Source organism: Hibiscus syriacus, unplaced genomic scaffold (genome assembly GCF_006381635.1).
Source record: "Hibiscus syriacus cultivar Baekdansim isolate YM2019G1 unplaced genomic scaffold, ASM638163v2 tig00111810_pilon, whole genome shotgun sequence".
NCBI lineage: Eukaryota > Viridiplantae > Streptophyta > Magnoliopsida > Malvales > Malvaceae > Hibiscus > Hibiscus syriacus.
Window position 1 is genome coordinate 762,293 of NW_024063186.1, and position 27,712 is coordinate 790,004.

The window sequence follows — 27,712 nt, forward strand, 5'->3', positions numbered from 1 at the left end:
GTGACTTTAGGTGTATTCACAGCCTTCTCCGTTCCTGTTACCACTTTGATATATCTAAGTTTCACCCACTTCTATATTTGTTCTGACATGGTCTAAGAAAGGAATATTCTAATCGAGAATTTAGGGATAGGAGTCAAGGTGTCTAGTTAGTCCCCTAGGATTAGACGTTTTGGTTGACAAGGTTCACCGTCGTTGCCCCTTAGAGGTCCAAGGTTAATTGTTCTTAGTCGATTTGATGGAGCTTCTATTTCTTGAGTTTGATATAATTTTAGGTATGGATTGGCTTACCGAGCATGACGAGAGCTTAAGTTGCAAGGCGATACGGCTTAAACTTCGTAAGGACGATGGGACCAAGGTAGTGATAACGAGTGAAAGTTCAGGTTGCACTACCAAAGTTGTTTTGGTAATTAAGGCTCAGAGATTGCTGACTCAGGGATGCGAAGCCTTCTTGGCTCATGTGGTGGATACGCAAGTTTCTGTCCTGATGATTGAAGACATCCGCACCTTTCGGGAATTCTCCGAAGTATTTTTGGAAGATTTTCCAAGGTTACCGCCTGACCCCGACGGAGTTCAGCATAAAGATTGTGCTAGGTTCAGTTCTGGTGTCCATTGCACCCTATCGCATGGCCCCAACAGAGTTGAAGTAATTGAAGAACTAGCTTCAAGAGTTGTTGGATAGGGGTTTCAGCAAATTGAGTGTTTCACCTTGGGAAACATTGGTCATATTTGTTAAAAAGAATGATGGATCGATGAGGCGTGTATTGATTACATGCATTTGAATAAGTTGACGATCAATAACCATTACCCACTTTCCTGAATTGACGATCTGTTCGACCAACTTAAGGGCGCATGTGTGTTCTCCAAGATCGATTTGAGGTCTGGATATTATCAGTTAAAGGTCAATGATGCAGACATTGCCAAGACTGCTTTTAGGACAAGGTATGGCCATTATGAGTTTCTCGTGATGCCGTTCGTACTCACTAACTCCCCAGCAGTATTCATGGATTTGATGGATTGGGTTTTCCACCCTTATTTGGATTAATTTAGGGTGGTTTTCATCGAAGACATCCTTGTGTACTCTCGATTCGAGGATGAGTATGAACAACATCTCCGTATCATTCTTTAGACACTTCGAGAACATCAATTCTATGTAAAGTTTGGGAAGTTTAAATTTTTGTTAACTGAAGTGGCATTTTTTGGTATTGTAGTAACAACTGATGGTATCCAGGTAGATCCTTAAAAGATTAAGGCAATGTTAGACTGGGAACCGCCTAAGAATGTTACCAAGGTGTGCAGCTTCTTAGGCCTTGCAGAATATTATCGTTGTTTCGTTAAGGGATTTTCCATGATTGCGGCACTGATAACCATGTTACTTTAGAAAGGGGTTCTATTTGTATGAAACGAAAAGCATTAAGAGAGTTTTGACTGGCTAAAAGGAATCCTCACGTAAGCCCCTATTCTGACACAACTGCAGTCTAGAAAAGACTTCACCGTATTTAGTGATACATCACCAAATGGTTTGGATGTGTTCTGATGCAATAAGGAAAATTTATGGCTTATGCATATCGTCAGTTAAAGCCACACGAGCGAAACTACCCTACGCATGATTTGGAGCTTACCGTAGTGGTTTTCGCGTTAAAGATTTGGAGACACTACTTATTTGGGGAGAAGTGTCACGTCTTTACGGATCACAATAGTCTTATGTATTTTCTCACTCGGAAAGAGTTTAACTTGAGACAACATAGATGGGTGAAGCTTTTAAAGGACTACAACTATATAATCGATTATCAGCCGAGTAAAGCGAATGTTGTGGCAGACGCATTGAGTAAGAAGACCGTAGTAGAGCTGAGAGCTTTAATAGCGCGTCTAAGTTTGTCAGATTCGGGTTGTCTACTAGACGATTTAAGAGCTGAACCTGAGATAGTGGTGATGTTAAGAGGTTGCAAGATTCACACGACTAATTGAAGACCTGAATGAAAAAAGTCCTCCGATGTGAGGCTCCATGTTTTGAACTCTGCGATGGATGCGTACTGTACTTCCAAGGGCGTTTATATGTGTCGTTTGACAAATAAGTTCATGACAAGATCCTTCATGAGTCACAGTGTAGTCCCCTCACTGTTCATCCGGGAAATAATAAGATGTACCAAGAGCTCTGACCATGGTATTGGTGGTAGGCATGAAAAAAGATATGTCTGAATTTGTTGCCAAGTGTCTAGTTTGCCAACAACTTAAGGCGGAGCTTCAGGTTCCCTTTGGATTATTGTAACCTATTCAGATTCTGCAGTGGAAATAGGAGAGAGTGACGATATAATTTATAACTAGTTTACTGATGACGAGGTTTCGGCATGATGTCGTGTGTGTTATAGTAGATCGATTGACCAAATATGCTTATTTTCTTCTGGTTTGGATGGACTTCACATTAGAGAGATTAACGCAATTGTATATCTGTGAGATCATGAGGTTGCATGGAGTCCCTATTTCGATCATATTTGACAGAGATCTACATTTTACCTCTCGATTTTGGAACACCTTGCATAAGGCTTTGGGTACTATATTGGATTTAGAATGTAGTTGGGAGGATCACTTATCTTTGGTGGAGTTCACCTATAACAACGGTTACAAGTAAGTATTCAGATGGCCCCGTATGAGGCTCTTTATGGGCGCAAGTACAGAACTCCTTTGTGTTGGACAGACCTCAATGAGGACAATATAGTAGGCTTCGATTTAATCTGGGAAACGACAGAAAAAGTTCAGGTTATCCAGAGTCGTCTGAAATAGACTTTCGACAGGCAAAGATCGTATGCCGATTTGAAGCCAAAGATATTGAGTTCGAGAAGGGAGACAAAGTGTTTCTCAAAGTCTGCACATGGAAGAAAGTAATTCAGTTTGGGTGCAATGGTAAGGGTAAATTGACTTCATGATTCATCGGACCATATGAGATTTTAGAGAGAGTTGGGCTAGTGGCTTATCGTTTGGTGTTGCCTCCAGAGCTCGAGCGCATTCACAGTGCGTTCCACGTCTCTATGCTTCGAAAGTACCGATTTGATTCGTCCCATGTTATTCTCCTTGAACAAGTCAAAGTGAGACAAGATCAGACTTACGAAGAAGAACCGATTCAAACCCTTGCCAACGATGTCAAAGAGCTTCGAAACAAGAGGATACCTTTAGTAAAGGTTTTATGGAGAAACCATGGCGTCAAAGAGGAAACATGGGAACTCGAAAAGGACATGCAACTTCAATATATGCATCTCTTCTATTCAAGTAAATTTTGAGGACGAAATTTCTTCTTAGGAGGAGAGAGTTGTGACACCCCAAAATACAAGTTAGGAGTTTCGGGTTTTGCGAATGGGCTTTTGTCGACACCGTCTTTTGCTCAGGCGGGGTAAAGTCGATACCGACTCGGGGATTTTCTCTTTGAAAAATAATATTCGAAATGTGAGGAGTCGCCACCAATCATTTAAGGTGAGATTAAGACACCATAAAAACTAGGTGATTTTAATAAAACATTTTATTTTTATCAAAATACCGAGTTTTGGGGTGTGTGAAAATCTAGAAATCAAGTTCGAGAGTCGATTACGAGTGGGGAAGGATTAGCACCCCCACAAGCGCCCAAAAATTGGTACCTAGTTGATTACCCCCACAAGTGACTTATTTAGGGAATTACCAGTAGTCACCCCCTAAGCATGATTGCGGGAGATATACTATTAATTCCTTAATAAGTGAACAGTGCCTTAGGTTTATAAAAACAATGTGGTCAAGCAAAATTATTTGTCATAATTATACTAAAAATAAATTAAGGGTTTTTCTAACATATGATGAAAAGTTATGAAAATTAAAGAACTTAGGGGCTTAAATCTAGAAACATAGACTATAATATTAATCATATTTGATTTTAATCGATTATTGAGTCGAATAACTGAAATGGTCCCTCGAGCTTTTAAGCGAAAGCCACTTCGAATTATCCCCTAAATTAAAAGACTAATTTGAAATCTAAGTTAAAATGGAGGGTCTGTTTAGCCTATTTAATTATGTCAATATTAAGAGTCTAATCTAAGTTCAGAGACTAAAAGGATCAAGGTCTGAAGTACCGAGTTATAAAAGATTTAAAAGTATGGGACATAAATTAATAATTTCTAAAGTTAGGGGCTAATTAAAATCTAATTATTACCTAAATTATTACACTAAAATTTTTAGAAAATATTAATTTTTAATTAATTTTAGAATCGAACAATCGATTCAAGTAATCGGGCGTATAATGTGAAAACTCGACTCGAATTGCTCCCTAATTAAGATAAAGTGTCATCCTAATTCTAAGCTCGATTCGAATGTTATTCTAATTTAAAACTAAATCTAAAAGATTAAAACTATGAAATATTAAAACAATTAAAACATAATTAAAATAAAAAAACAACAAATAAAAAATAAAAACTGTAAAAAAACAACATAAAATAAAACTAAAAATAAAATAGGAGAACCTAATTGCATAAATGTAAAATTACCAAGCTAAAAAAAGCAAATTGAACATGCAATAAGGGCTAGATTAAAACAAACCAAAATGTAAGGGCTAATTCGAAAGAAAATAAAAAAATGACTAAGATGCAAGAAAATAAAAGTTAGTAACTAAATAAGAAATAAACAGTGACCAAAATGTAAAATTTAAAATAACAGTAGCTAAATCAGAAACTAACAGTGACTAAATTAAAATAAAACAAAATAGAGTAATAAAATTGCAATAAATTAGAAACGAAAGGTTCAGTGACCAAAATGTAAGAACACGACAAAGTTTGGTCCCTACAGGGACCAAAATGCAAAAACACGGTAAAGTTTAAAGGATTTAAAACACAATTAGACCATTTTTTTCCTATATATATATACTAATCTTTTACCTTTTTTTCATTTGAAAATAAAAACAGAAAGAAAAAGAAAAAAAATGGAGAGCTCTCCCCTCTCCTCTTCTCTGCCTCCGATGGTCGTTGGCCACCAAAATTCACGGAGAGGCTCATCTCGGGCTCCTCGTCAAGGATCAAGGCTCGGTTTCGCACGAAATGACCTCTATCGTCTTGAAAACGGCCGAGTCCATTCGGCTTTCCGAGCTCCGGTGACTCCTCCAACGACTCAAGGTAAGATTTCGATCTAGCCCCTTTTATTTTTCGTTTTATTTACTGTAAAAACTGTTGGATCGTTGGTTGATTATTAAGAAAAAAACACTATTTTATTTTTTTATTCGAAACATGCAAGGGTTTTTTTTCTAGAAATCATTGTATATGTTTTAAAAAAATGAAACACGAGGGGATAATTTTATTCGAACTAAAAGGAAGTTTTTTTACTACTGGGTTTCGAAATTAATCAACAGAGAAAGAGCACATAAAAAATAAGTTATTCGAACATGATTAAAAACAAAAAAAAAGATGAATAACATTTGAATTCGTTGTAAATTTTTGGGAAGGATTTCGAATTAAACCCCTGTTACAATTTAATTGTAAGGTTAAATACCCATTTTTTTACAGAAATTAAATAATTCCCACTTGTATGTTTCTTGCTTGTTTGCAAGCGATGGAGTATGGTGGGGTGACCTTCTTCGGGTATTGGGGCAGAGAAAGGTGGTTTTTGATTGGGAGGGGAAATGATGGGATTTGGTTGGGTAGAAGAACGATGGATTAGATTTCCAGGTCTGGTTTTAGGCAGTTTGGTAATTGGGCTTCAGATTTGGGTTTAATTTTAGGGTTTGGGCTTGAGGCCTAGTTTAGAGTTCTGGTTTGGGTTGGTTCGGTTGGGCTGTAAAATGGTGATTACAGCTCCCCCTCTTTGCTTATTGCTGTGAAACATGAATGAAGCAAAGATAATAAAGCACCATTTTTCAACTTGGTCTCTTATTGTCACGCTGCGAACTCTTCGCTAGGAATGTCAATTTTTCTCTTAATGTGAAATGATTGAGTATTTGTTGCAAATGATGTAATCTTTTCTTCGTTCTCTTGGTTGTGTCTTTATCTTCAGTTCTTCAAGCTATGAGTTCTTCTTATCATTATATTTCTATTGAAAATGTTGATCCCTTGAGTGATGCATTGCCCGAAGGTTTTATGGATTGCCCGAAGGACTTATCATCTTGCTCCAAAGACTTATAAATGACCTGAAGGATTTAAGCATCATGCTCGAAAGACTTACTGATTGCCCGAAGGACTTACTCATCAAGAAACCCTTGAAAATCAAGTTTAGTTTCTTAGTTGTCAATGAACCCCTAAAATTAGGCTTAGCTTCCTTTTTTAAAAACTCTTTGGAGATAATCATTAAGAAACCCCTGAAAATTAGGCTTAGTTTCTATATCTCATTTGAAATCATCCTGCCCGAAGGTCTTATGGATGGCACGAAAGACTTATAGATGACCCGAATGATTTAGGCATCATGCTCGAAAGACTTACTGATAGCCCGAATGACTTACTCATCAAGAAACCCTTGAAAATCAAGCTTAGTTTCTTAGTTATCAAGGAACCTCTAAAATTAGGCTTAGCTTCCTTTTTTTAAAAACTCTTTGGAGATAATTATCAAGAAACCCCTGAAAATCAGTCTTAGTTTCTAAAACTCATTTGAAATCATTCTGCCCGAAGGTCTTATGGATGGCCCGAAGGACTTATCATCTTGCTCGAAAGAATTATAGATGACCCAAAGGATTTAAGCATCATGCTCAAAAGACTTCCTGATAGCCCGAAGGACTTACGCATCACGCTTGAAAGACTTACTGATGGCCCGAAGAATTTACTCATTAAGAAACCCTTCAAAATCAAGCTTAGTTTCTTAATTGTCAAGGAACCCCTAAAACTTAGGCTTAGCTTCCTTTTAAAATCTCATTGAAAATAATCATAAAAAACCCTGAAAATCAGGATTAGTTTCTTAGTTGCCAAAAAACCCCTAAAAATTAGGCTTAACATCCTTTTAAAAACTCATTGAAAATCTTCATCAAGAAACCCCTGAAAATCATGCTTAGTTTCTTAGTTATCAAGGAACCCCTAAAAATTAAGCTTAGATTCCTTTAAAAAATTAATTGAAAATCTTCATTAAGAAACCCCTGAAAATCAGGCATAGTTTCTTAAAATCTTTTGTTTCGAGCGAAACTATCTCAAGCGAGGTAAATCTTCTGTTTCGAGTGAAACCATCTCGAGCGAGATAAAATATTTTGTTTTGAGGGAAACTATCTCAAGCCAGAAAAACAATCTTGAGTAAAACAAAATATATTCTTTCGAGTAAAACTGTCTCAAAAGATACGAAGTCTGTTTTTAAGGGAGGCGATCTCAAAGGATTATAGATTGTCCCCTCTGGCATGTTGAGGAAATGTATTCAAAAGATCTCATCATTCATATCAGGATGTTGAATCCCCAAAGATGCCCCAACATTCATCGTTTCTTGCTTCAGCATTGATTCTAAGCATGAGCTTTGTGTTTGAGAGCCGCATGTCAACTACCAAGATCTACTCCAGAGAGATTGACTTATCTGAAAAACGTTTTTCTTCTTCTTTTATTTTCAAAATTCTGAAAATATCAATTAGAAAAGTTTTTAAAAATGTTTAATCAAAGATTCTGAGAAAATATTGCCCCTTTCTAGGTTTCACAATTGACACAAATCATAAAACAAGAGTTCATTGGATATCAAAGAATTAATTATACTTTTAATCCTTAAATAAATTATAGTTATTTGACAAGTGTCAAGTTCAATGCTATCTTTGAGATACGGTTAAGTAAGAAAAAAAAGTCTCAGGTTACTATCTTTAGTCTGTTGTGTTCTTATTTCTTTGATGTTCACATATCTGATAGAGTAGCTTTTATGCTCATCTACTGGAAGTATTCTCCGACTACTAGCTCTTAGGGGCACATTCAGATTGTGCGATGCTTTATCAAGGGATTTGTGATATCACCTTCTATGCAACAGTTGCACAGTCTTTATATTCGAGCCATCTTTTTCAGGTTTTCAACTCAAATCCTCCTTTGGTTTCAAAATATTATTCAGAGTTTAGTCTTGAACTCCCTTTGTTATTTTTTCTCTATCATGCATTAAATATTTTAGAAAACATTTTTGTAAATAAAAGATTAATCCTGATGGGTGGAATGAGATCTGACGAGAGTCTCATCTGTTTAAAAATCTATGTATGATTAGAAGGGACTTTTAAAGCATGTAATGTAGGCCATGGTTTACGGTTATGAAAGAAAGGGATAAAAGGCTCAAACAAGTATTTAAGGGTTATTGAACCAAGGATCAATTCATTCTGATGCCTTCAATCTCGTCTTGCTCGATTTGAATCTGCTCGTATGCGTCTTTTATTTTCTTTGGATGCTCCCTGACCTTCTAGTGAACTGATTCTGAAATGACTATGCTTGATCAATCTCATGGTTTGAAACTCGATGCGTTATTTGAGTCGAGAGACTCTTTGCATGTGTTTCTTGTCCTCTATTTCTTTGTTTTTCTTTCTTTCTTTTTTTCTTCTCTTTGCTTTTTCTTTTTTTTCTCTTTTTCTTTTCTTTTATCCTCGCCTCGATTTGATCTCCGCACTTTGCATTTGGTTCACCTTTCAGTATCTTATGTGGATTGATGATCTTTGCTCATGCGAATAGATTTCCTCTACCTTGCCCCCTATGTGGAGGGTGATCCTTGGTTAGGGTTGAATCCGAAGAAAACATAATTTAGGCTCAAAGGCGACACAAGGGATATATTTTCTCCTATTGTGAAGGGATAATGAAAGAATGTCATTCATCATTTCCTACACAGAAGTCTTTGCAGAAATGGTATCTCAGGGGGATAGATTTTCATGATTAATTTTATTCACATGAAAACAATGTAATTAATGCATGATAGAATTATTTTGAATTAATTTTTCTGCTTTTTGCTTCCAGCATGCCTCAATTGTACAAGCTCAACTTCAGAAAATTGATGCAAGATGTCTCACGTTGTCTTCTTAAAAGAAAGTTTACGTTCAAGTGAACATCTTGTGATCATTATCTTTAGGCTTTATTGGTAGAAAAAATGTGGTTTGCATCTAAGAAGATGATGGTGTGACTTTATTGGCTCAATGAAAGGTAAGGGCATGATTTTTGTCTTGAAAAAGATAAAAGCAATGTTTTTAAAGTCTCAAAGAGAGGGAATGTCAAAATTTGGTTCTTTGGCAATGACCATGAATTATTTTGGGTAATGAATCAAGAGATTTTTTTAGGGTTTTAGACAGGATAAAAAATGTCTAATCTTGCCATATGTCAAAAATCCATAATTCTTGAAGAATTAAGAAAATTCGTAATTCATTTGATTTTCAAAGAACTAAAGATTAAAACTTGTTCAATTATTCAACCTTAGAAGGTAGCATAAGTTCAATCATTAAAATATTAAGCAAATATGAAATACAGAACAAAAACGATTTCAAACAAAATAATGCTCTCCATACAAGTGCAAAAATGCCTTTAGGTAGATGCAATGCCCTAATCCTTCTTCGATTGTCCATGCTCCTGAATCGATAAAATTTTGAACATTGCGCTTCAATGCCTCACTGTTCTCAGTGAGGTTCCTTGATCTTTAGATGGTGATAGCGTCATGTCCATAGCTTTCAATTATTTTCTAAAAACGAATGGGGTGACTTCATCTCACCTAAAAACCTTTATCACAAGATTCTCCACGAGTTTCTCTCAGGATCCGTGATTAATGCACATGCTGAGATGCAATATATAACATGTAATGCACAATGTGTATATACTGATGCAAAAAATAAAATGCGAGATGCAAATGCAACAAGGAATTGATCCCAAAATAACTGTTCCTAGAACAATTCTCGAAAAACTGACAATGTCTCGGTACACTGGGAAAGTGAAGATCTAGTCCATCTGTAAGTTGCCCAGCTCCTGCGAGCATCATGGTTCTGCATCATCTTCAAAACTTCTAATTTATCTCCTACTTTCAGATATCTTTCGAACTGGTTTGTGATCTTCAACTGTTGGCTTTGGCGTTGAATCGTCTCGAGTCCAACTTGTTACCTCAGCAGGTAAATGTCTGGATCTTTTCCTTGGTAGATAGACTCCCTCTAGCTCCTACTTCATTTCCTACTTTCATAAATCTTTTGAGCTGGTTCGTGATCTTCAACTGTTGGCTTCAGCGTCAAATTGTCTCGAGTCCAACTTGTTACCTCAGCAGGCAAATGTCTGGCACGTCTCCTTGGTAAGTAGGCTCCCTCTTGACGCTACTCGATCTAAGTAGAGCATCCTCAAATTTCTTCCAATCCCAGAGAAAGGCATTGATGTGGCATTGTTTTCAAGAACCTTCTAAATGATCAGTTATTTAGGGATCAATACCTTTGAATGATATGTCATGTTCATGCAAAAATGCAATAAGAGCATACAAAAGAAAAACAATATTAGTAGAAACAAAACACAAAGAATCAAATTATTTGAAATGATTAGTCAAGAAACGTAATCTTAGTAGAAATAATTAAATACAAATCAAAGTTGATACTGAAGAAAACATAAAAGGAAAATTAATAGTCATAACCGCATGCATTCTAGTTCTCCTAGTCTATCCACATGGCTTTAACGGGGTAGGCTTACTAAATTCTCTATATGTGTAAAGGTTCTAGCAAAGGTTCCCAAGCTATTTTTTTCAACCTACTAAGGTTGACCCTGATTCTGGCCCTTTACAGACTTGCAAATCGGGTTCAGCTCAGGAGATCACACCACTAAAAGCGTACCTCAGAACTGGTATCCGGATAGGCAACTTAGGGTGCTTTACAGAGATACTTTGTCAGACCCACACAAGGAAGCCTAATGCTCCTCATGAGGTGTGACGTTTCTCTCTAGTTAGGTAAATCGGGTTAGAGCTCGGTTTAGAGCTATGTTATGCAATTATCCTAAATAATTCCACGAAAGTGTAAGCATTAACCAGAGATAAAATCTAATTTTTCTTTTGAAATAACATAATGAATCGTAAATTAAACAAGACCGAACTCATAATTTCCAGAATCCTAAATATGAGGTAACCAACTCGTGGCTCGACTCTCATGTTGTTTAATAAACAAAAGTCCCCAGTGGAGTCGACACCGTTTTTCGCCCGGGCGAGGTAAAGTCAATACCGACTCGGGGGTTTTCTCTTTGAAAAGAATTTTTGAAATATGAGGAGTCGCCACCAATCAGTTAAGGTGCGATTGAGACACCATAAAAACCGGGTGATTTTAATAAAATATTTTATTTTTATCAAAATATTGAGTTTTAGGGTATGCGAAAATTCAAAAATCAGGTTCAGGAGTCGGTTACGCGTGGGGAAGGATTAACATCCCCACAAGCGCTCAAAAATTGGTACCTAGTTCATTACCCTATATTTAAAATCGAAAATTTTGAGTTCGATCTTTATTTAATTTAAAAATCATTAAGAATGCAAAGTTTGAAAATTGTATTCATTTATTGAGATCGATAGCATTCGCCCCCGAGCGTAAATGCGGGAGATCAACTATTATGTATAATAATCGAACATTGCCTCGTTTTTAGAAAACATGATGCGGTTTTGAAAAGGATGTTGACTTATTTAGGGAATTACCAGTAATCATCCCCTGAGCATGATTACGGGAGATATACTATTAATTCCTTAATAAGTGAACAGTGCCTTAGATTTATAAAAACAATGCGATCAAGCAAAATTTTATTTGTCACAATTATACTAAAAATAAATTAAGGCTTTTTCTAACTTACGATGAAAAATAGTGAAAATTAAAGAACCTAGGGGCTTAAATCTAGAAACGTAGGCTCTAATACTAATCTTATTTGATTTTAATCGATTAATGAGTCGAATAACTGAAATGGTCCCTCGAGCTTTTAAGCGAGAACCACTTCGAATTATCCCCTAAATTAAGAGACTAATTTGAAATCTAAGTTAAAATGGAGGCTCTATTTAACCTATTTAATTATGTCAATATTAAGAGTCTAATATAAGTTTAGGGACTAAAAGGATTAAGGTCTAAAGTATCAAGTTCTAAAAGATTTAAAAGTTTGGGGACCTAAATTAATAATTTCTATAGTTAGGGGCTAATTAAAATCTAATTATTACCTAAATTGTTTCACTAATTTTTTTAGAAAATATTAATTATTAATTAATTTTAGAATCGAACAAACGAATTGAGTAATCGGGCGTATAATGCGATAACTCGACTTGAATTGCTCCCTAATTAAGCTAAAGTGTCGTCCTAATTGCTAAGCACGATTCGAATGTTATTCTAATTTAAAACTAAATCTAAGAGATTAAAACTATGAAATATTAAAACAATTAAAACATAATAAAAATAATAAAAACAACAAATAAAAAATAAAAATAGTAAAAACCAACATAGAATAAAAATAAAAATAAAATATGAGGACCTAATTGCATAAATATAAAATTACCAAGCTAAAAAGAACAAATTGAACATGCAATAAGGGCTAGATTAAAACAAACCAAAATGTAAAGGCTAATTAGAAATAAAATAAAATAAAAATGACTAAAATTCAAGAAAATAAAAGTTAGTAAATAAATCAGAAATAAATAGTGACTAAAATGCAAAAAATAAAATAACAGTAGCTAAATCAGAAACTAATAGTGACTAAATTAAAATAAAACAAAACAGAGTAATAAAATTGCAATAAATTAGAAACGAAAGGTCCAGTGACCAAAATGTAAGAACACGGAAAAGTTTGGGGGACTAAAACAGTAAATTTACCAAAAAATTAAAGCATGCACAGAAAAAAAATAAAATATCGATTTTGGTCCCTACAGAGACCAAAATGCAAAAATACGACAAAGTTTAAGGGATTTAAAATGCAATTAGACCATTATTTTTTCCTATATATACCAATCTCTTTCCTTTTTTTCATTTGAAACACAAAACAGAAAAGAAATTGAGAGCTCTCCCCTCCCCTCTCGGCTGGTCGCCTCGCGGTCGCCACTGACCGCCGTCGTCTCTAGTGGCCGTTGGCCACCAAAATTCACGGGGAGGCTCGTCTCGAGCTTCTCGTCATGGATCAAGGCTCGCTTTCGTACGAAACAGCCTCCATCACCGTCAAAACGATCGAGACCGTTCGACTTTCCGAGCTCCGATGACTCCTCCGACGACTCAAGGTAAGATTTCGATCTAGTCCCCTTTATTTGTTGTTTTATTTACTGTAAAAGTTGCTGGATTGTTGGTTGATTATTAGGGAAAAAACACTATTTTATTTTTTTATTCGAAACATGCAAGGGTTTTTTTTCCAGAAAATCATTGTATATGTTTTTAAAAAACGGAACATGAGGGGATAATTTTATTCGAAAAGAGGAAGTTTTTTTACTACTGGGTTTTGAAATTAATCAATAGAGAAAGAGTACATAAAAATAAGCTATTCGAACATAATAAAAATAAAAAAATAAAAAAATTGAATAACCTTTGAATTCGTTGTTTTTGCTTGAAACATAATGTTATAGTATTTTTTTGGGAAGGATTTTGAATTAACCCCCTGTTACAATTTAATTGCTGGTTTAAATACCCATTTGTTTATAGAAATGAAATAATTCCCACTTGTTTGTTTCTTGCTTGTTTGTAGTTGATGGAGTGTGGTGGAGTGGCCTTCTTCGGGTATTGAGGCAGAGAAAGGTGGTTTCTGATTGGGAGAGGAAATGGTGGGATTTGGTTGGGTAGAGGAACAGTGGATTAGATTTTCGGGTTAGGTTTTGGGTAGTTAGGTAATTGGGCTTCGGGTTTAATTTTGAGGTTTGAGCTTGAGGCCTGATTTAGAGTTTCTGGCTTGGGTTGGTTTAGTTGGGCTGAAAATTGTTGATTACAGCTTTAGAATAATTTTCCTGTAGTATATGAAGTGTTGGACCTAAGTAGATTTGATTTGAGTTTGGGGTGAGCCCAACAAGATTGAAAAGGGATAATTTTAATCATACATCAAATGAAGGAGGACTAGGGAAGTAATTAACCCAAATTTTGAAACAAAGGCAGAATCCAATTGGTTGAGAATGATATCATGTCTGATTTTTGTGATATCTCTTTTTCTTCATCATTGATTTGTCTTCTTCTTCCTCTCTACTCTTTGTTTTCCTTTCTCTTTAAGAACCAAACAAAGTTAGGATCTTTAAGAAATTCAAGCTTCCATTGTGAATTCTAAGGTAAGATTCACCATCTTCATCCTTCAAGCTTTCATTAAAACCCACTTTGGTAAGTTTTGGTCAAGTTTCACAAAATCGGGTTTTGTGGAGGTTTATGAGATTCTAATTTTTGGTTCATTTTGTGGGGTTTGATTGGTAAGAAAACATTCTTGGCTTCTCCCTAAGGTTAAAAAGGAAAATGTTAAAAAACCTAACCAAAAACTAGAATAAAATAAATATATGAACAAATCTGACTACATCGGTAAACGAACCACAAATAGGATAAAGCTACTGAAATACCATCGACAAATCGCAAATCAGAGTCAAGTAACGTGACAAAACTATCCACGAACGCAAAACGCGTATCCAAATCAATTCGAGGGTCCAAAGTAGGGAAAATCATCATGATAACACAAAAGTTTCATCTTAATCAGTTGTGGCAATGTCAAATCCAACCCTGAGAAAAAAGATAAACAAAAACAACGGTAAAAAACCATAAACAACGAAAAAAACCATAAGATACCAAAAGTCAGAGAAAAACATGTCACAAAGGCAGAGATAAAAATATCATAAAGGCAGAGAACATGTCACAAAGACATAATTATTCTTATTAAATAAACTTAAAAAACAAAGAAAAAAAGATAACTGGAGGGCGACAACCAACATTAAAACCGGTGTCGCCGTCGGGTAAACAAAATTAAAGAATAAAAAGTTGGATTGATCAATAAAATTGACACAAGTTGTAAAGAATAAAAAAAGGAAAAGAGATGAGGAAGAAGAAAGCAGCTAGGGTTTTAGATTATAAAATGATTTTCGATAATTAATTTAAAGTCTCACATATTTAAATTTTATAATTATCAAAAAATATTGACCTTTGCGATGATACTATTATATAAGTTAAACACAAAATAAACTTAAATTACTAGTTTAACTCAATGGTTGAGTGCCTTAGATTTCATGTAAGAGGCCTAAGTTCACCTCATGCTAAAATCAAGAACACTTTCTTTTATTTTATCCCCATAGGCGATGACAATGTCACCATTTAATTGGTTGAATAAAATTAATTAAAAATATTCATGGAGAAATAGAAAAGTGGCTTGGAAAAAAAATTGGCATGTCATATCACACAATATTGTAGTTAATGGTCTTGAAGGAAATAACGTTATGGTATTGAAGAAAATACAGTTTAAGTATTAAAATGAAATAAAAATAATATTATAAGTACTAAATATGTAATTTACATTTTTAATATTTATTTAATACCAATAATTTTATTAGTGATATATTTAGATATGGCATTTTAATAGTGTATTATAGTCTTGCGACGTACATTATAGACTCGTCCGTCCTCCACCACCGTTATCAGCCATTTGAGTTTTTTTTTTAATTGAACAGCCATTGACTTCAACAACAAAGTTGACAATAAAAGCCGATTTATTAATCAACAAACATCCCACATTCTTTTACGATCACCACCGCCATCTCCGCCCATGTCTCCTCCAAAGCATCAAATCCCCAACAAAGCTCACCATTTCCTCTTCCCCAGAGCTCAATCCTCCGTCCTCCCCGACCCTTCCCGTTTCTTTTCCCCGAACCTCCTCTCGTCCCCTCTCCCTACCAACTCTTTCTTTCAAAACTTCGCTCTCAACAATGGCGACCAACCAGAGTACATCCACCCTTATCTCATCAAATCGGCCGACTCTTCCCTTTCCATATGCTATCCATCTCTCTCCACCAACCCTTCTGTCGTTTATCAAATCTTCAACCCTGATCTTACCATCTCTGCTACTGATAAAACCGGCCCAAGCCATGTAATCTCTTCTTACAGTGATCTCAGTGTTACTTTGGACTTCCCCTCTTCGAACCTACGGTTCTTTCTTGTCCCAGGTTGTCCCTTTTTGACCTGCTCTGTAACCGGGAATACTCCAATATCAATCTCTCCTAGTCATGCTATTCTCTCGTTTTCTTCGAATAGTTCCCTCACCAAGCATACCGTTAAGCTTAACAACGGTCAAACATGGTTTATTTATACGTCTTCATCCGTCAGTTTGAGTCATGGTCTTTCTTCGATTGGTTCCGGTGGGTTTTCGGGTATTATTAGGATTGCTGTGCTATCCGGATTGTACCCTATACATGAATCCGTTCTGGATCGGTTCAGTTCCTGCTACCCAATCTCAGGTGATGCAGTTTTAACTAAACCGTTTTGTTTGGAATATAAATGGGAAACGAAAGGGCGGGGCAATTTGCTTATGCTTGCACACCCACTTCATCTTGATATTTTAACTAGTGACTGTTGTGATGCTAAGGTTTTAGAGAATTTTAAGTACAGAGGCATTGATGGGGAGCTTGTCGGTGTTGTTGGTGATTCGTGGGTGTTGAAAGCACACCAGGTTTCAGTAACTTGGCATTCCATTAAAGGGGTTAAGGAAGAATCGTACGTCGAGATTGTGACTGCCCTTGCTAAGGACGTTGAGGCCTTGGATTCATCGGCTATAACGGAGACCTCGTCTTATTTTTGCGGAAAGTCGATTGCGAGAGCCGCGAGGTTGGCGTTGATTGCTGAAGAAGTGGGCTATCTTGATGTGATTCCAGCAATAAGGAAGTTCTTGAAGGATACAATTGGGCCATGGCTGGATGGGACTTTCAATGGGAATGGTTTCCTGTATGAATCAAAATGGGGTGGCATTGTGACCAAACAAGGCTCTGCTGATTCAGGGGCAGATTTTGGTTTTGGAGTTTACGGTGGCCACCATTCTCATATCGGTTACTTCCTATATGGAATTGCTGTCTTGGCCAAGATCAATCCAGCTTGGGGACGGAGGTATAAACCTCAAGCTTACTCGCTCGTGGCAGATTTCATGAACCTTGGCAGGCATTCGAATTCGAATTATCCGCGTTTGAGGTGTTTCGATTTGTACAAACTGCATTCTTGGGCCGGAGGGTTGCTTGAATACGCAGATGGAAGGAACGAACAAAACACCGGTGAAGCAGTGAATGCATATTTCTCTGCTGCACTAATGGGGTTATCCTATGGAGACACCCATCTAGTTGCAATCGGATCAACTCTTATGGCATTAGAGATTCAAGCAGCACAAACATGGTGGCATGTGAAGGAGGGAGCTAATCGGTATGGAGAAGAATTCGCACAAGAGAACCGAATCGTAGGAGTCTTGTGGGCGAACAAGAGGGACAGCGGCCTTTGGTTCGCTTCACCTCTCTCGAGACAATGCCGGCTCGGAATCCAATTGCTACCCTTATTGCCTATCAGCGAGGTGTTGTTTTCCGATATCGAGTTCGCTAGACAGCTAGTGAACTGGACACTGCCGGCATTGGATAGGGTTGATGTGGGAGAGGGATGGAACGGGTTTGTGTATGCCTTGGAAGCAACTTATGACAAAGGGGCTGCTTTGGAGAAGATAAGGAACCTTGAGGCTCTCGATGATGGAAACTCACTCACAAATCTCTTGTGGTGGGTTCACAGCAGAAGTGATGAACTCGAAATCCAACATGGTGATGGGGGCAAATATTGCTGCTTTGCTCACTGCTCTGCTCTTACATATTTCTACATCAAATGTCTTATTGTGATAGTCAGTTCAACATTGCTTTTAAAAATTACATCTGAAAAGTTATTTTGAAAAATAAAGACTTTATTGTTTAGTATTGTTCTCTAAAAAGTATTTTTAATAAGATAAAATATCTCTTTTAAACATTATATTTTAAATTAAAGTTATATTAATTTAAATTAGTTTAAATTTATTAATATTTTAATATATAAAATTAAATTATATAAAAATATAAATGATAAATATTATTATAATAAAAATATAAAATGAATTTAACAATTTTTCTGGGCAAAACGTAATTAGTATATAATTTATAAAAATAATTGAATTTTAAATTTATTTCTCTAGACAAAAGAGTGGAGCTTATACTTCATTGCGTAAAAGCATAACTTTGTTTCTAAACCAAAATTTGAATCGGAAAAGTTAAAAAATTCGATTAATTTAAAATCATCGTTTTAAACGAACTTTTACCTGTAAATTTTATTTGTCTAATAATGATTTTTGTTTTTAAATTTAACTTTTTAACCAAAAGTACGTCTAGACAATACTACTAAATGAACTCTAAGTGTGTTTTCATATCATCTCAAGCATCAAATTAGTAGTTTTCAACGAATTAGTGCATTATCATTATTGAAAAAAATAGGTTCAAATCTCGCATAAGTATGAATATGTTTTCAGTCGGAAAAAACCTTATATGTCAATTTCACATTAATCTAATGATAAAAATTGCTTAACGAACCAAATTAAATCGAAGGTTTGATTTAAATCTTATCAATTTCGAGATTTTTTTTTTAAAATGAAAATGAAAAGAAGAAAAAGTATTTTAGTTCCAGTTATGTTACAAAGGATGACCGACTATTATACTTTAAAAAATCATTTATATTTGGTAATTGGTATTACACTTTTTTTCCTTAAATTATTAGTATTCATATGGTAGTTGTATTTGATATAATTTTGGACATAATACAAGTAGATAACTCTCTGAGAATCATTCAAGTATATGAAAAGTATTTTTAAAAAATGATTTTTTTTTATATAACCATCAATATTCTGATTTATTAACCAACTAATTTGGATCGAATATTGCAAAGGAAAGGGCAACCATCCCAATCTAGTTTACGTCATTTGCAATGGCTAGGATTCAAATCCGTGAACTTGCTTAAAGAATCTAATGTCTAATCCCACTAGACCAACTAGTTATTGGTTAAAAAAAGCACTTATATTTGATAAGTAACACTTATATTTACCTGTATAACCGAACAAATGTCAATGGATTTGACAACCTCATTTACCTTAATGATCTTGGATGACCTTCCCACAAGTACTTAAACCTGAATTTATTTGTATCGCAACACTTATATTTATTTCTGAATGACATAAATTTGAATATCAGTAAATACGTGAAAATTATAATTCACGTAGCATGTTTTTGTAGGGGTAAAATAAACAAAAAAAAAATCAAAAAGTGGATCTTTTCTTTGAATCAACCAATTCATTCATTAAAATTAAAGGAAAGAGTCTGATTTATTGACCCAATTAAATTCCTGTTTTATGTAAGGAAAAAAACAACAATTAGAAAAATTAGTCACGGCGTGAAACATTGTTAAGGATTAGTCAAATCTGATCGGCTGATATTGAAAATTAAACAAAGATTACCGATACGATAGGCACATCATTTTATATTAAGAGGTTATTTTTTTAATTTAAAGAAGAAATTAATTTATAAAAGTTTAGGAGAGAAAATAAATTATTAATAAAAATATAAAAATTTAAAATTTTAAAGATAATTATTCCCTTCAAAGGGCCTCGTCAATCCCTTTGAATGAGCTTGTGTAACATTATTTCACATTTTTGACCTTCTCATTTTTCTTTTCTTTTTTCTTCTTCTTCTTTTACTTTGAAATTTTGATGCAATTTCAAATATGTCAGCTTGTGTAGCTTCATAGGGAAAATCCCAATGGTCATCTATTCTTAAATTTAAAAAAAAAAGAAGCTCAATTTATTGTTTTGGTCCCCCTACTATACTCAAATTTAAAAGCTACTCCCTATACTTTAACTTATCATATTTGATCCCTCTACTTTTGTAACATTATTAGCCAGTTCAAATAGTTAACGGTATTAAGTTTAAAATGCTCACTAGATTTTTTCTAAAGAAATATCTTCGTCATAGAGAAATAATTCTTTTTTATGTTGGAATACATCTTTCTAAAAGATTCAGTTTGATATTTTAACCGGAATAATTAAAGGTATGAACTGTTTTAACTACTAATGATATTTTAAAAGTAAAGGTGCCAAATTATGTAACATTAAAAAAATAGAAACTAAATCACAAATTCCAACAAAAATTGTGACTTTTTTTTCCTTTTTTCAATTAGACTAATTTATAATTTGTATGATTTCTTAAGGGATTAAAGTGGGGAATTTTCAATTTAGGGGAGCCAAGGCCACCGTCTATCTCTAGATGTACCCCTAATATAAGAGACGTTAGTTCAAAAGTACTTAAACGTGCATATTTAGATTTAGAAGTTTTAGAAGATTATACGTAGTTTAAGCATTGTATGGGAAAGAAAATCATGTGATTAGATTGTGAAAGAGTAAATTCCCATTTTGGTTATTTAAGTTTTCTAGTGTTTCTATTTCAGTCAACAAGCTTTCAAAAAATTTAATTTCGTCACAAGTTTTGATTTTAAATAAAGAACAAGAGAGAAGAAAAATCATAATTTCGATCCAGATAAAACAAAGTCGTGTTTATAACATGTGAAAATGTCATGTTTGCAACATGCGTTTACAGTTGGTCAACTAACGGTTTCCTTCCAAAAGAGAGTATTTTGACCAAAAATTGAAACGTTAGGGGTTTGCTCAAAAAAAAAAGAATAGGGGTCAAAGTGATCATTTATGTAAACAGTAGGGGTAGTTTCATAATTATGCCTAAACATTAAATAAAAACAACTTCGATAATCAATTCAGAGTATTTAATTTTAAACTCAGTAGGTTCCAAAGTAAACACACGGTTTCCAAACCCCAACCGCCAAGGATTAGTCTAATCTGACTTGATAACTCAACTGATATTGCAAATAAAATAAGCACAAACAAAGCGGATCAAAGCAAAACTCTCACGGTTATCTTTTGTCTCTCTGTATACCAATCAAAGCAACTGATATGGCTTCTTCTTCTTCTTCTCAATTGGAGTATCATGTTTTCTTGAGCTTCAGAGGCGAAGACACGCGTCTTAGCTTCACCAGCCATCTTCTCAAAGCTTTGAACGAAACCGGGATAAATGTCTTCTTCGATGAAACAGAACTGAAAAAAGGGGAGCAGCTTTCACTAGCACTTTCCCGAGCAAGTGCAGCATCGAATCTCTCTATAATCGTCTTGTCTATGGACTATGCTTCTTCGAAATCATGCTTATCTGAACTCTCTGACATCATGGAGCACAAGCACACTCGACAACATATTGTTCTTCCCATCTTTTACCATGTTGATCCTTCTCATGTCCGACATATTGGTGGGAGTTTCAAGGCTTCCTTTGAAGATCATGAATCGAACAGGCTATTCGATGAAGTGAAGCGATGGAAAGCTGCCTTTGTTGAAATAGGTCAACTAAAAGGGTGGCATATAAACGGAGACAAAACTGATAGGTAAACTATACAAATATATATTTTTCATCTTCTTATATTTGGCTCGTCTTTCTTTTGACTTTCATTTTTTAAAATTATTTTCCAGATCTGATGCCGATTACATTAGAGAAATTGTTCAATATGTCATAGAAAAGTTGAACTGCAAATCTAAAAGTATTTCTGAAGGAGTGGTTGGAATAAATGATCAGAAAAAAATGGTTTTAAATTTAATTGAGAAAGAAGATACTCGAGTAATAGGACTTTGGGGAATGGGTGGTACGGGCAAAACTACTCTTGCTGATGTTGTCTATCATGAAATCTCTCAAAAGTTTAAAAGTTGTTACTTTCTTGGAAATGTCAGAGAGAAAATAGAAAAACAAGGGAAGGAATCAGTACGAAATGAAGTTCTTTCTAAACTATTGAACTCAAAAACTTGTATAAACACCCTCTCTATAGGATCCAATTTTACCCGACAGAGGCTCACGAATATGAAAGTAATTGTTGTCTTTGATGATGTTAGTGACTCGTACCAAATAGATCATATGGGTGTGGAATATTTTGGTGCTGGAAGTAAAATAATTGTAACATCCAGAGATAGACAAGTGCTTAACAATGCAGGAGCTAACAAAATACATGAAATGAAGATGTTAGAAGAGAACGACTCTCTTCAACTTTTTTCTACATTTGCGTTTAAGCATTTGAATCCTCCTCCTGATTTTCGAGATCTATCGTATATGTTTTTGAGGTATGCCCAGGGTAATCCGCTAGCTCTGATAGCTTTGGGCTCTAAACTATATACAAAGGATAGAAAAGTGTGGGTAGATGAGGGGGATAAACTCGGGGAAATTCCACATCCTAAACTTGTACATATTTTGAGGAGAAGTTTTGATGAGTTGGATGATTCGGATAAGAATATATTTCTTGATATTGCTTGCTTCTTGAAAGGGGAACCCAACAGCTTTGTAGAAGAAATTCTTAGTTGCTTATATAAGGGTGTTGTGAGTGGAATAAGCAACTTACTTGATAAATGCCTACTTCATATGGATTCTTATGGACGAATTTCTATGCATGATATGCTTGAAGAGATGGGAAAGGACATTGTTCATCAAGGACTTACAGACCCGAGAAAACGCAGTAGGTTATGGACTCTTAAAGACGTGAATCAAGTGCTCAGTTATAATAAAGTAAGTGCTAATTGTATTGATATATTTTTATTATATATATTTATGTGATTTTTATTAGATTCTATGTTTGATATGGTATTAATATATAAATTCATTGAATTGTATATTGTTACATGTTAAGATGTATGAAATACTCCCTCTCCCACTTAAATTGTCCCCTATTGATTTTTTTGTCAAAAATTTTCAATTTTGACTCTTTATTTTTTAAAATTTATTATTGATAAAAATATGAGGAAATATATTTTAGAAACATTTAATCAAGTAGTTTTGAAATATATATTTAAAAAAAATTAATTTTAAAAATAATCATAGTCAAAGTTTAAAAATTTTAACTTTTAAACAATCAATAAATAATTTTAATGGGACGGAGATAGTATTAATTAGTCTAATTGTTATTTTAGGAAATAAAATATTTATTTACTTACCATATATGATGATCAATACTTAGGGAATCTATTCAAGATCTTTTTGGTTAGTTAAATATCTAACACATTTTATTTGTCATTAGGTGAATATATCAATTCAAGGAATAAAATTAGTCACGACAAGAATTAGAGACATGGTACTATTATGTCCTAATTTTGGGAACATACTTAATCTTAGATATCTCCACCTCCGTATCGGGTATTTGTCGGAAAATGAGAAGCAACTTGTTAGCGTATCTCTTCCTAATGAGTTGAAGTATCTTTGTTGGATGTTTTACCCTTTCAAATCCATGCCATCAAGTTTTAGTCCAAAGAATCTCGTCGTTTTGAAATTACAATTTGGCTATATGGAATACCTTTGGAACGAAGATGATCAGGTATTTTATATTGTTTTTTCATTATCGATACATCCCAAAATAAATAGATGATACTATAAAGTAACGATGTTATTGTATATATATTTGTACAGGATCTTGATAATTTAAGGGAAATTGATGTTTGTTTCTGCAAGAAACTAAAGAAGATTCCTAATCTATCGAGAGCCATCAACCTTCAAAGCCTTGTATGTACGGGGTGTGAAAGTTTGGTTGAGCTTCCTAAACTCAACCTTTTGACGTCTCTTAAAAAGCTTGAATTTGAGGGATGTCATAAACTCGAGAAGTTTCCTGAGCTCCCGAATAACTTTTCTGAGTTAGATTTATCACACACCGGATTAGATTTATCACACACCGGAATCGAAACGGTGCCGGATTCGATTCAGCATCTTGTCGGAAGAGAGTTGATATTAAGATACTCGAAGGTGGAACATGTATCAGGCAACATTTCAAGGTTAGAATCCCTTGGTGAGTTGGATCTTTTTCATTGCAAAAGCCTTAAAACCCTCTCAAAGCTTCCGAGATACCTGCGGTGGTTGGATGTAGATGAATGCTTATCATTAGAACAAGTATCGTTCACTGATCTCGATTCGAATTGTTCTTTACATGATGGTGATGGTGATGGTGATGATGATGCTCCGGATCCGGAATACGTTTCCATGTCATTCTCAAATTGCAGAAGCTTGAATCAAGATTCAATTAAAAACATTGAGACAAATGCCATGCTTCGAATTCGATCACTAGCGCCGAGATGGGCAAGGAGGAAAGGGATTGCCGAAGAGAGTTGTTCTCGAAAGCAATTGCTTTGCTGCTTCTCAGGAAAAGAAGTTTCAGCACATGAATTTGAGCATCGAAGTGTGAATTCTTGGTTAAGTTTGAAGATAACACCAAATGGGAGCAGGTTCTTAGCTTTTGCAATCTGCGTGGTGGTTGATTTAACGCGTGTAAACCGATATCTTGAATTCATCTGCAAGTATCGACTGACAGCCGCCGGTGGTGAAAAGCTCCAAAGTGAGTGCCGTCTTTGTTATATTTCGAAAGAGATGTATAGGTACAAGGGTGAACATGTGTTGATTATGTTTAACGAGGATATGATCATAATAAACAATGATTACGAGGAGGCATCATTTGAATTATACATCAGAAACCATTTCATCGGAGAAGAAACTCAAGTGGAGAAATGGGGCGTTCGTGTATTTCACGTCGATGCACAGAATTACGACCATTCTGCTACTACAGCAAAAAGGTTTAGCCATGTTGATGGTGAAGAAGGGAGTGGATGGCCTAAAAGATTCGGGCGGTTTCAGTTTTTAAATCATTGGGTTATGCTTTTGAGAAGATGCATAGGTAAATTTCCAACTTGAAAATCAATCTTATGTTTGGGATTCTAGTTAGGGTAGATTTGTACATTAAAAAGGGTTATTTGTTAAAGAGTTGGGAGCTTAGGGAGATTTATCTAGTTTTTTATTAGTCCAATGTGATTATAGGATAATATATGTTTATATAATTTCTTAGTCTACTATTGATAATGTATACATATTTTATAGATATAATTGCTCGAACCTGAAATCTTTAGAAATTATAATTTTTGATTTTCGTTTATTATTTTTCTCATTTTTATTTCGTTGTTGTGTCTGTCTTGTTTTGTAGGTATAAAATAGATTGTCCAAAGGAGGAGATAAGACCGCAACTTTCTCGTCACAGTAGTTATTGCCATGCGGACATTTGATGTACGCATAATCTACGTCTTTTGTACATAATCTAAACCAACATTTAATTCATTAATAAATACTGTTTGTCCCTCTCTCCCTCTTTCAGTACCTACCCTTCAACTTCTGCAACTTTGACTTTGATTTAAATAAATACTATTAGCATGCGGAAACAACTATGTGATACTTTAACTGCTAAAGGTTTGGCTCAATCCTTTCTTTCAATGGTCTATATCTATGCCCTTCTTATGTTTATGGTAGGCTTGAACTAAGCTTGGTAGGTATGAATCTTTGGTGTATTTCATAAAATCAGAAACTAAACATGTTTCTATCTCCTTTCTTGTAGGTACCCCAGGTGACTGGAGTCACATTATCAAGTAGATGGGAATGTTTACTTTCACTTGATTGAACAGTGATCAAGTTGCCTTCATGATCAAAGAGTACCCACATTAACAAGACATCTGATGGCCATGGGGAAACAGATCTATAAATTTATTTTTTCTTTGAACTTTGTAGAAGGCTAGAAAATCATTCCTTATGATTTACACTTCGGGTTACACTTCGTTCTACCCTTAAGCTCCATAACTTTATACTGATATACCAACTAGTTATTTAATACATTCGAGTTACACATCGTTCCACATGATTTACCTTGGATAAGGAGATTCTTTGATGGATTTTTTATTATATTTTCTCCATGCCCACACATATGAAGATAAACCCTCTACCTGAATTTGGGAAGCCCTTTTAAGCTGATTCTTTATGTTCAAGGGGGGAAGTAACAAAAAATTCAATACAATAAACTTTTGAGCTGGTTAACTGAAAGTGGCTTGTTTTAATGTCAAAATTTACCTTCTTTTAGATCGAGAATTATGAGAACTGGGAATCCTACAAGTGCTGCTTGTTGTTGGAGCAGAGCCAACGTGGGATTGCTTAGGCTTGATTTGATGTTCTTGATGTTGTTTTCTCTGTGAAGGAAGGTGCTGAGATTTGGGGAAGAAAGGCTTGTAAAGCTCATGCAATTCCTCTATATTATTTATGCCCCTTTATACTGATTCGGAAAAAACAAGAACTGACGATGAAAATGCTCTTGACTAGCAAACAATGGAAAACTGGATCTAGGATACGAATTCGCCATAAAAGAGCTGTTTGCACTACTGTCGCTCCTGCTGGTTGTCCTAACGGTGAACTCCTATGATGTATAATACATATTTTATTTAAAATTGAGAAAATGATATAAATACATTTAAAAAATATTTTATTTAAAATTGAAGAAAAAGTGCAAACCTCAGAACATGGGAAAAAGAAAAAAGTGAACAGATTTGGTATTGCTTGGGTGTCTTCAAGCAAAAGTTTTCAATTCACTCTTATGTAATTATAAAGCACAAGTTTGAAAACGTAATTATGTAAAAAAACACACGTATGTAATGAATTAAACGATGATTTTAATTTGCAGGTGTATCGAACTCGGAAGGAAAATCATGTACAAGGGACGTAGACTGTGCGTTCGTCAAGGGTCCACATGGCAGCAACTATTGCGACGAGAAAACCCATACATGCCAGTGCCAGTGCCAGTGCCAGTGCTATTGGAGGGGACCTCCCTCTAACATTGCACCCATGGTGGATGCTAAACCTAAATGCAGCAAAGATGCTGACTGCACTGCCGTTTGTCCACCACATTGCAAAGCATATCATTGTCAAAATGGCATTTGTTTATGCCAGTGTAGTTTCTGAAAATATGCTCCGCATTTCGTTATAAGCAACCTACATTGTACGACTTTCAATAATGTCATCGTTTATACATTTGTTCCAAACTTGTAGTGAATAAAAGTTGGTGTTTTCAAAGGTTGTTTGGTTGATGTTTTGCTTTATATAAAATTATAGTTTTGAACTTATGCTCCATATGGCCCTTCGACATAGATGCTTGGAGAATTGTGTCAAGAAACCAAAGCCTTGATATATACTGGAACATTGTATTGAGAACCCTACAACAGCGTTGAATCAATATTTAATTGACTCACCGAAGTTTACACGTTCAAATTTTCTGAAAATAAGTGTATTAAAATTTTAGATCTTATTTTTTAATTTCCAGATTCATAGCTGGTCTCATCACCTCCTTTTTTTTTTTTGGGCAGGAAAACACCAAACAAGGGACACCTAAGAAATGCCCCATGCTCTACATATCCCGTCATTTACAAAATTCAGCCTACTGAATTTCCAACCCCTAAGCCTAATCTGAACCATCAATTTGATAGCTTGCAAAACATCAACAACCGTCCGGTTATGCCCCTAAAATTGCCTGCAGTTCCTCAATTCCCACATGCAATAAACATGACCATTCCAAGCGATTTTGAGGACAGTAGCGAGGAGAAATTTACCTTTGAAATGCAGCAGTGCCGAATCAAGCTCATTCTCCCAGCACATAGCACTTCTATGGAGACCACGTAGCTTTAGACCACCTTCTCAAAGTTGCTTTGCAAAATAGTAGCCAAATGGAAAATGATCTCTCTCTCTCTCATCTCAACCTCGTTACTACAGATAATACATTTTTTTTCATCCACATTCAGCCCCGTCCTCAAGAATCTATCCTTGGCAGGCAGCCTCCCCAAGATGATCATCCGCACAACAATGTTGTGTTTGTGAATATGGCCTTGAAACCAGACGACCTTATGCCATGGGATTCTTAGCCCGTTCACCCTAATCTCATTCTAAATCCGATTGACTTTCCCACCGC

At 35.1% G+C, this 27,712-nt stretch overlaps 2 protein-coding genes across 2 annotated transcripts; both read left to right on the top strand.

The window, feature by feature from the left end:
* Positions 1-4,930: 4,930 nt before the first annotated feature.
* LOC120171034 (probable endo-1,3(4)-beta-glucanase ARB_01444) lies at positions 4,931-17,741 on the top strand. The gene is made up of 3 exons (XM_039178846.1): positions 4,931-5,120; positions 5,995-6,072; positions 15,502-17,741. Exons 1-3 carry the CDS (start codon positions 4,931-4,933, stop codon positions 17,739-17,741), a joined length of 2,508 nt encoding a protein of 835 aa, XP_039034777.1.
* A 3,087-nt stretch (positions 17,742-20,828) lies between these two features.
* On the top strand, positions 20,829-24,633 carry LOC120171035 (disease resistance protein RUN1-like). Its single transcript, XM_039178848.1, has 4 exons — positions 20,829-21,307; positions 21,393-22,470; positions 22,979-23,272; positions 23,365-24,633. Exons 1-4 carry the CDS (start codon positions 20,829-20,831, stop codon positions 24,631-24,633), a joined length of 3,120 nt encoding a protein of 1,039 aa, XP_039034779.1.
* The last annotated feature ends 3,079 nt before the right edge of the window (positions 24,634-27,712 follow it).